Source organism: Mirounga leonina, unplaced genomic scaffold, assembly GCF_011800145.1.
Source record: "Mirounga leonina isolate KUSES-001 unplaced genomic scaffold, KU_Mleo_1.0 Mir_101664, whole genome shotgun sequence".
Taxonomy (NCBI): domain Eukaryota; kingdom Metazoa; phylum Chordata; class Mammalia; order Carnivora; family Phocidae; genus Mirounga; species Mirounga leonina.
In genome coordinates this window covers 24,587,136-24,597,365 of record NW_023270175.1, presented here as the reverse complement: position 1 = coordinate 24,597,365, position 10,230 = coordinate 24,587,136, and the positions used below count along the sequence as shown (strand labels likewise).

Here is a 10,230-nt window from a genome sequence, read left to right as displayed (position 1 = left end):
GGGGGTGGTGGTTTTTAAGGATACGGCGGTGGGGGGGGGGGAGGGGGGGGGGGGGGGGGGGTGGGTGGGCGGCGGGGGCAGAGGGAGAAGCAGACCCTGAGATAGATCATGACCTGAGCGGAAGGCAGATGATTAGCCGACTGAGCCACCCAGGCGTCCCGATCCCTCACAATTCTTAAGAAGCCCTTAAGATTCTAAACAGGTCGACCAAATCCTTAGTAATATTTCACGATGCTGGAGCTGATGTGTGTGTTAATATTTCCGTGAACATCTCCTCAACTGTTGTGCTTGTTATAGCGGGGTCACTTATGAAGGTCAAGTTCTAACTCATTCCTTTAAATTTCTCTAGCTATAATGGAATTTAGCTTTCTTTGGAACATCCTATTATAGGGACATTTGGGAAACTAGTAATACTACATTCACAGAACAATGGTAATATAAATTCATCTGAAATGATTCACCTAATAAGCCTGGAAGTTAATCTCTTCAAACAGGAAGCAAGTGTGTAGCTACTCATCTGTAAAAGGTTATCTGAGTTCTTCCAGATAATTTTGTCAGAAATTAAGTGTCAGATAGATGATTGTTTGTTCAAGCTGTTCATATGTAATTTTCACTTTAGAGCTAGTGGTGACCAGATGGAGCCATTGACCAGCTCTTAATTTAAGCTACCAAGTAAACTGTATTTGTTTAAACCTTCCATGAGAATGAGAAGCAGAAGTTTTTTCTTCTGAATATGTTTTCATCCTCCCATATCCATAAAATGATGTATCTTTTGAGGACGTGTTTTCACAGGTTTTGTTTGATTTTCATTCAGTACACAGTAAGCAAGGACTATTCCAAAGAAATGTAGTCTCTTGCCAAAGAAATGTGTTATCTTTGACCTAATTGGTTTATGTTCTCTATTAAGAACGAAGATAAATGGAATTGTAGATCGCTCTTGTAAAATTGCAAGTGCTTTATACTCTTTTCAGAGGAAGACAGAAGTGTATTGTTAGCCTTCTGTTGCATTGGTCATACTGGTTACTTATTCAATTGCTTGTTTTTACCTTTGTGCACGGACTTTCAGTTTTGAGTCTAGGTGAGGTTTGTTACTTGCACAGTAAATAAGCGGCAGTAGAAACCCACGAGACTTTGGTGAGGAACAAAGTATTTCATATGTCCTATTCAGTAACTACGGCTGCCCGCAGATCTCAAGGGGGAAAAATGTCCTTGCTAAAAGGAATTTCCTTTACCTATCGTTCTTTTACTTCAGACTTTTATTCGGTGTTGTAGAGTATGTGTTTTCATCAAATATTTTAGAATCACCCATTTCCTTTTGGGTTATGCTGTGGCTTTTTTTTTTTTTTTTTTTTAAGCATCATTAGCAACTTTCTGTATTTGAACATTTGGTTACAGTTAGTTAATGTTCTCCTGTATGAAATCTCAGGCTGAATTCTGTTTGACAGGCCCCCAGAAACCTAAACAGCATTTATTTTTTAATGTTTTCAGTGTGATTCGTCATAGAGATGTTCAATCCTGTCACTATGGCGTAAAAGACAAGTTCCGCTTTCAAGTTTCCGAGCAAAGCCAGAGGAAGGCTTTAGGAAGGAAAGAGGTTGTGGCTATTCTTCTCCCATCTGCAAAAGAACAACAAAAGGAAGAAGAGGAAAAAAGGATAAAGGAACATTTAACCGAAAGTTTATTTTTTGAGCAGTCCTTTCAACCAGGTAGTTTTGGGGTTGCTTTTAAAGCCCGTTGGCGCTCTTAACGCATTTCTAACTGGAAAAAGTCATCAGGGAGCTAAGAATCATTACTAGAAAAATGATCTGCCACTTTCCACCTAATTAACTACTTCAGAACGGAACCGAACTAGAGATCAGGTACCGAAAAATCGAGCAAGAGGCCTAGAGCTGGACTTGAAATGAGGAGAGAAGCTCTTGGCTGCCGAGGCTGTAAGGAGAGGCCGAGTGTTGCTATCGCCTCTGAAATGTGTCGACCCGAGAATGCAGCCCCCCTGTACTTTCGAAGGCTAGCACAATTTGGCAATTATATACTTTTGTTTCTGTGACTTTCCCGTATCCTTTCTCATTTAATTAGTTCGAAGAAGGAGAGAGATTGTGTTTGGCAATAGGCCAAGCTTGGTGCGCTGTTCATATTATTTTGAAAAAAAAAAAAAAATCTCATTAAAGTTGAAGTTAATTAAACTAAGTAGATTATAATATCCCCTGTGGGCTATTAATTGAATCCCTCTCCATTCCTCATTTCCTTCCAGCTTAGATATTCAGAAGTGTTATGATATATTCTTTCAACATTGACACTATCCTCATATTCAACTCTTTGGACGTCATTCTTCCTCCCTCTTAACGTCTCATTATCTCCTTCCAACCCCATTATAAGAGGAGGAAGATAAAATTTTCCATAGAAAAACATGGAAACTTTTTGATAGTGATATATGAATGTGATAGCAGCTGTCCTTGAAATTGCAACATTGTCTATGAGGAATTAAAAACAAATCTACTTGTCATTACATTAATTCACAGGTCCCTATCAGTTTGTTCATCTTAGAGCTTAGAGTGTTTATTTGGATAACACAGGGAGTAATGCCTCTTTGATTTACTGTGGGCAAGAGTCTTCTCCATCCATGTACGGAGTGCCCAGGTTTTCTGGTGACACCGAGACTAGGGACTAGGTAGAAGCCAGTAGATTGCTTCTTCTCAGCAACTGTTATTGACCGATAGGACCAGATTTTGATCTTTTGAAGCTGAAAGAGAGCCTCTGGTAAATGTCACTTTGATCTCCGATCAGTATTGTGAAGTTGGCTTATACATGTTTATGGTAATGCAAGATTCCCCCTTGGAGATACCTCCTCTAGAATAAGAAAAGTCATATAATGACTATTTGGTTTTTGATGTTCAATTCATAATTTAAAGGAAAATGGCCATCGGCTCATTTCTCTATTTAACAGACCAGTTTAATAGCCCCCCCCAAATAATAAGGATTAAAAGTTTTATATTTTTTCCCTTTATTTTAAAACTTGCTAGAATTCAGGTGAAAATCATCCTAAAAGGCTAAATAATTACAGTGTGTATTAATTGAGCATTTTATTCTTATTTTCCCTGGACAGTGAACCTTTGGTATCTGAAGCATATTAGAGAATTCTTCTAATTGTAAAATCAAAGTAGATAAAGAAAGGAGGTGATTTCTGTTTTGGGAAAAAAAACCTCTCTAAGCCATCCATGTCAGGAAGCGCAATGAAGACAAGCACCTTATTTGTCTAGTTAACTCTCATGTCCTCGGCCACGAGCAGAGTGCCCGGCACAGAGTAGTGTGTGCATGGGTTTCACTACGAGGGCTGGACTTCTCATCCAGTGGGGTCTGTTGGATCGGTTTGCTTTGTCTCACAAGGTTTCCATGGCTCTTGCCACTCTTCAGAGCAAGGAGCGACACCACGGTAGAGCCCCGTATGAAGTCCTGGCCGACATGTCCGGTTTGCAAGGAGTTCCCCCCACGTTCCTAATAACGTGGTAGGAAACCGAGGAAAGTTTTCTTCTTTAATAGTGTATAATGGTGCCTGATTTAGTCCATGTGGACAAAGTGATATTTTTCACTTCTGTTTATTAAATGAATAGTAAATTACATGTGGTTTCCAGTATGTAAAATTCTATGGTTTTTCATTAAGTGTCTCTGAACTAAAATGTTGAAACGAATCGAGATTGTTTGGGGGGAGGTTTGGAAATGTCATTATTTTTGCACATGTTTAGCTTAGAGAAATGACAAGTGCAGCAGTGTTGTGAGGCTCTGTGGACCAGCCGGAAAATGGTCAGAGGCTAGATCGCGAAAGATGTAGATTTTATGAATGTGTTCTTATAAGTGTATCGAAAGGCAGGAAAATGAGAAACTTCTTCTCGAGCTGATTCTACTATAAAAGACATAGCAGTAACAAATTCATAAAGGAAAACAGCACCTACAATCCCACACACTTAACAAATCTGCTTACATAAGTGTTCCGTGTTCTTTTCCAGACCTTGTCTATGTGCATAAGTACATTTATATATATATTTTTTTCATTTAACAGAAATTTCAGAGAAACCCACAAAGCATACTTGAACAAAATACCAAAGCCCAGGTGATTAAAAAGATGTTTTGAAAAGATGCAGCTGCGTCTTGGTGGGTTTGTCTTAATTACATTGCTAATGAACCGCTAGGTCTGTGCAATGTTTTGAGTCCGTGCCCTCTGGCTTAAGAAAATTAGACTCTTTATTATTGTTTATAATAATAAAAGATTGAAAGTGACCTAAAAGTCCATCGATTGGGGATTGGATTAAATTATGAATATTCATAAGATGGGATGCCAGGCAGACATTTATTTGCAAGGATCTGATAGAATGACAGATGCTTATACGTTGACATAGAATGAGGCTCATATATATATTTCGGAGAGGAAAAAACAGTTATAGAACAGTATGCATATTATGGTCTCATTTATGTTAAAAAAAATTTTTTTTTTCATGTTTATGTGGGTGTTTATAAACTCTGAAAGGATCTGTACCAAGCTGTTAACAGTGTTCTCTCTAGGAGGGTGAGACTGATCAGGAACCTTTATGTTTTCTATAGCTCTATAAAATTTTTACAACAGTCTTGTAGTATCAGAAGAAAAGCCATTTCCACTTTGAAAAATTGCAAGCATCTATGCAAATGTCTTTGGAATTTCTCTAAATACTAAGAATTCCTTGAAATTATCTTTATTGTGGGTTTTCAGCCAGTGGTGTAGTAGGCCTAAATAAATGTTTGCCTTGAAAGCTTATCTCTGCAGCAAATATAAATACAAAGATACTTCATTTACTAACTAAAAAGAAGACTTGTTTTTAGGTATTTATGCTGTTGTTTCGTCTCAAGCAATAATCACTATAAAATTTGAATTTGTTTCCACCTGTCTGGCTTTGGCAAGGCTCAATTAAACTTCGCACAACAGCTAAGGTATTAATAATTTAGAAAAGCTACATTTAATAATAAAATGAACAGTGTTATTTCATTAATAAAACACAAGATTGTGTTGCTGTTGGCTATTCCTTTTAATGAAAGAAGGGTGGTGGGAAAAGCTCTATGACAGAATATGTTGTTACCGGGTTTCTTAAAAATATGGGTATGAATATTGCACACACACAGCAAGCACTGCTAATGTTTTTTACATTTTCTTTTATTGAAGTAAGAACACTTAACTCACAAATGTTTAAGTGTACAATACAGTATTGTTCACTGTAGGCACAATGTTGTACAGTAGAGCTCTAGAACTTATTCATCTTGCTTGCTTGAGACATTATGCCCGTGATTAGTAACTCCCATTTATTTTTTATTTTTTTTTAAGATTTTATTTTATTTTTTTTAAGATTCCATTTATTTGAGAGAGAGAGAAAGAACATGAGCAAGGAGGAGGGGGGCAGAGGCAGAGGCAGAGGGAGAAGCAGGCTCCCCTCTGAGCAGGGAGCCCGACGCGGGGCTCGATCCCAGGACCCCGGGATCATGACCTGAGCCGAAGGCAGATGTTTAACCGACTGAGCCACCCAGGCGCCCCAGTAACTCCCATTTTAAACACACCCCCAATGGTAACCACCGTTCTACTCTCTGATTCTGAGTTGGACTGTGTTTTAGATACCTCATGTAAGTGCAGTCATGCAGTATTTGTCCTGCTGTGACTGGTTTATTTCATGTAGCATAATACTTGCCAGGTATTGTTTCTGCTTCCTCCTTTGCTGTAAATGGAATAGAGCAGGGGACAAGAATTTTCACGGGTAGCTTTTTTTTTTTTTAAAAAAAAGAGGGAGAGGGAGAGAGCACGAGCAGGGGGGAGAGGGGCAGAGGGAGAAGCAGAAGCAGACTGCCTGCTGAGCAGGGAGCCTGACGCAGGGTTCGATCCTAGGGCCCCGGGATCATGACAGCTGAAGGTAGACGCTTCACCGACTGAGCTGAGCCCCCCTGGGCGCCCCCACAGGTAGCTTTAAAACACTCATGTAGTGCTTTTCTGCTGCTTTTACTGTTTTCAAAAATGGTAGCAGGATGCTACAGTTATGAGGACCAAACCTGTCTACCTAAGATACTCTCAGAAGGCAGTGGGCTCCAGAATGGAGTAAGAGACACAAGCCACCCATTGGGGTACAGGAGGAAAATATCAGAACTTCAATTTCTATTTCTAGCCCATTCTTTAAAAATTCTGTTGGTATATTTTATAAACGCATACAGACGATGCATGCTTGACCACTTTCTACTCATTAGGGTGAGGCGGGGGTGGGTAAGGATGGTGACCCCTCAGTAGGAACTTACTACCTCACAATGCCGTTTCAACACTCCATTTCTGTAACGACTCAGAGACATTATGGGCTTCCAGATAAGTCCAGCAGATAACGTCCCTATGGCATGGAAATGATGGGCAAAGAGTCAGAGAAGTAAGACAAAACCAGCATCCTGGTGAGTGGTAGACCGTCTATGCGAATGAACTTCGGTCCTGGGGCATTTTTAGAAGCAAGCTCAGGAAGTGTTGTCTTTTTACAGAGAACAGAGCTGTGTCCTCGGGACCTAGCTTCCTAACTGTCTTCCTGGGAGTGGTATGCATTGCAGCTTTGATGCTTCCCACACTGGGGGATGCGGGATCGCTGGTGCCCCTCTACCTCCACTTAAGTGTGAATCAGAAGCTAGTGGCCGCTTATATCTTAGGTAAGTGCTAAGGCTGCGCGTGGGGGGGGGGGGTGTGTCCGGAGGTGGTGGTGGTGGCCTTAGATGTGTAAGGGCCATGGGGCTGGTGCTGCTTTAAATTTTTTTTTTTTAATAGAAAAACAGGTAAGATAGCTTCAAAAGCATGTGTTGAGGTAAAGTGCCTTTTAAGATTTAATGTTTTGGCTTACATTTCATTCTTTTTTATTTCCCTTTTTAAGTTGATGTAAGTCCTCTTTACACGCGTGGGGGCTCAAACTCACGACCCCAAGATCGAGAGTCCCATGCTTTATTGACTAAGCCAGCCAGGCGCCTTGACGATGAGTTCTTTGTAGCTGATTGATCTGGCACCTAATGCTGTATTCAGTTGTTTTCATTTTGCTGACTTGAGATGGTATAAAACAGGTCTAAAATGTAAGATGTGTATATTGCCCCATCCAGCATTTCTACTTCTAGGAACTGATCCCAGGGAAACCCTTAGACAAAGTGCATACAGTGATAAAGGTGAACAATGCAGCCTTGTTTAACACTGTGAACCTTTCTCTTTAAACCAGTTCCCAGATTTCCGTTAAATCATTCTTTCAGTCATCCTGGCTTGAAGTCTTATAATTAGTTTAACTGAACAAACAGTTCCTCAGTCCCTGCCACGTGTCAGGGATTAGGGATCCAGTCATGGCTGTCTTCATAGTCTCCTGTCACCTCTTCCGAGAGGCCAACTCTTTCACTATTCTCTCAGTACTCCTTGGTATGCTCTCTTTTTTTTATTTTTATCTTTTTAAAGATTTTACTTATTTGACGGCGTGCACGAGCAGGGGGGACGGGCAGAGGGAGGGGGAGAAGCAGGCTCTCCGCTGAGCAGGGAGCCTGACGTGGGGCTCAATCCAGGACCCCGGGATCATGACCTGAGCCGAAGGCAGACGCTTAACCGACTGAGCCACCCAGGCGCCCCTATGCTCCCTTTAAGTTTCAAAATTGTCTTCTCAATTTGGCTTCCTGCCTTCTATCTGTGTCCCTTTTCTTCCTATTCCTGCCCCCCCAACCCGTTATTTTAACCCCCCAAATGCCCCCATTGCATTGCTGTCAGATGGATTTCCATTCTGCTTTGGTTTCACCCCCGCCACTCCCTACCCGGGAGCCGTCAAGGACTCCCCACAGCCCAGAGAAAGAAGTAGGACTCCGTAGTTGGGCATCCGAGGCTCTCCATCCTGAGACCTCTTTGAGCCAGTCTCATCCAGCTGATCGCCTGTATAAATCCTTGATCACAGCCTGTGAGGTTAGTCCTGAAAAGCTCATCGAAGAGTCTGGTCAGCCTCTTGGTCCTCGCTTTGCCGTCCCCACACCTGAAATGCCTGCTGATCTCCTTGTTCTTTATCATTCCTGTCCATCTCTTAGGCTTATTTCAGCTTTACCTTTTGGGGCATCTTTTCTGACCTGCCCAGGACCTACGGGATTGTTCTCCCTCTCTGTACTTTATCACTCACCACTTTTTTTTTTTTTAACCACTTATTTAGGACTGAGCATATTCTTACATTATTAAATGTTTATGGTTTCATGTATGGAGTCTCTTCAAAAGAGACAAGCCCGGCAGGAATATTATGCTTCTGTCTCTTTGTGGTCCTAGAGCCCTGGGATACAAATAGGCTCGACCTGTTTTTGTTGATGAACTTGGCTGGCTTTACTGCTATTCTTATAGCTGATGGGACTGGATAAAGTGGGAGGTATAGTTGATGGTTAAAAAATTAGCTATGGCCAGACATTAGTGATTTAATTAAATCTATCCAGTGACTGCCCATTGCTGTAAATTGGATTTCTTCTGTATAATATCAACTAAATTCAAACTGACTTTGGATTCTTGGTAGAGTGCCTGTCTATGTGCTGTATTTTATTTGCTCATTGAGATCTAAACAATTGCTTATTGAATGGAAGACTTTGTAAAATGCATGGCTTTAACTGTTCTCCAATTTTTTTCTTTCAGGTCTTATCACAATGGCTATACTTAGAACATGAGCAAGGAATTCAGTTGACTTCTGAAGTAAATTTATCTTGCAAATATGAATGTGGACTGCCTTTTATCTCTCTTTCACTCCATTAACATGCTACAAACTATTGAATGATTTACGACAATTGCAAAAGTATAATATATATTTTAAATTACTCTATAATTTTATTGGAAGGACTCCAATACATTATGTTACAGACAGCAAGGATGCTTCTGAGTGACACCTAGGAAATTATTTGAAGAAATTCTTTTTATATCTAAAGCTGTTGTGCAAAAGACTTTAACTAAAACATCTATTTTCTCATTTTTTTTTTCTAATTCACTTTGATTCTTAAGGTTATATGTCCTTCCAAGTGAAAGGCCTGAAAGAGCAAACTGACCAGCCTAAACATGAAATGACATTTATTTCCCTAACTACAAACAGCAGTGTTACTATGTAAACGATACCTTGTCCTCTGTCATTATAAACAGTTGCCATGGTGTTTTTAAAAATAAGTCTTACAGTTAATGTGTGGAGGGTAAAAAAAAAAGAAAAAGAAAAAGCATAAAGTATGGAGGGATCATGCTTATCCTGTCCTAGGATCTCCCAGAAGACCAGACATATTTAATTCATATGGTGAACTACAGGATAGGTAGTTCTAGGGTTTTCTTTGACACTCCTAGAAGTAGCATGACTTCTCTATTTGGTCTAAGAATTTGAAAGGAAGGTAGGCATTTGTTTAGTTATTTGGTTCACCCTGGCTTTACCTCTGGATCATGCTTTATGTTAATAGGAGGAGAAAAAATCACTTTATCATTTCTTCCTAACCCCTTGCCTGACTGTCAGCAACTAGCCCGGACTGGGATTACCAGATGCCGGGTGGTGTATGTAGAGATGTTTTTCACCTTTAAACTCTAAGCCAAGTATAGGAAATCCTTGATATGTGTCTATTTTATATCAGTCACTGAGACATTTTTTAAGTTTCTATTTATTAAAACAACTTTACCAAAAAAAAAAAAAAAAGTCCCCAAAGCACAAATACTTACATTTCTTTACAGCTTCTTCTGATCTTTAACATATATATGCAGTTTTAACTGTTATTGTCATAATAACTGATCTTTTGACTTAGGATTTTTATCTGAGAGCACAATGCATTGAGTCTCTTGAAAATCATCTTTCAGATCTTTTTATAGAATGAACTTCTGCACTGCTACTGTAGTCTTCCCAAGGAATATACATAACCACAAAATGTATGCCCGAGGTTGGTTTTTGCAGGAAATAGTACTTTGCTTCTAAAGTGAAAGCTTTTACATATCCTCTTTAACAGAAAATCCTCATTGTTTAACAATTTGGGAAAGCTAAATCATTAAATGGATCATGTCTGTACATTATGTAATGACTGAGAAGACAGAAATGTAATTTATTTTAAACTTTGTTAAAAAAAATTATGTTTGGAGGTTATTCTTGTTTCTCTGTCCCTTTCAAGCCCTCCCATGTATGTGTGTGTGTGCGCGCGTGTGTGTATGAGATGACACATTGTAAAGGACAAATTACTTTAAAAAAATAA

General features: G+C 39.7%; 1 protein-coding gene across 1 annotated transcript in view; it reads left to right on the top strand.

The window, feature by feature from the left end:
- MOSPD1 (motile sperm domain containing 1) overlaps positions 1 to 9,899 on the top strand; it is a 23,662-nt gene extending 13,763 nt beyond the window's left edge. Inside the window, exons 4-6 of the mRNA XM_035008943.1 lie at positions 1,489 to 1,706; positions 6,526 to 6,687; positions 8,660 to 9,899. Of these exons, the coding sequence (XP_034864834.1) occupies positions 1,489 to 1,706; positions 6,526 to 6,687; positions 8,660 to 8,691 (412 nt within the window). The 3' untranslated portion in view covers positions 8,692 to 9,899. The remainder of the gene's footprint in view (positions 1 to 1,488; positions 1,707 to 6,525; positions 6,688 to 8,659) is intronic.
- The last annotated feature ends 331 nt before the right edge of the window (positions 9,900 to 10,230 follow it).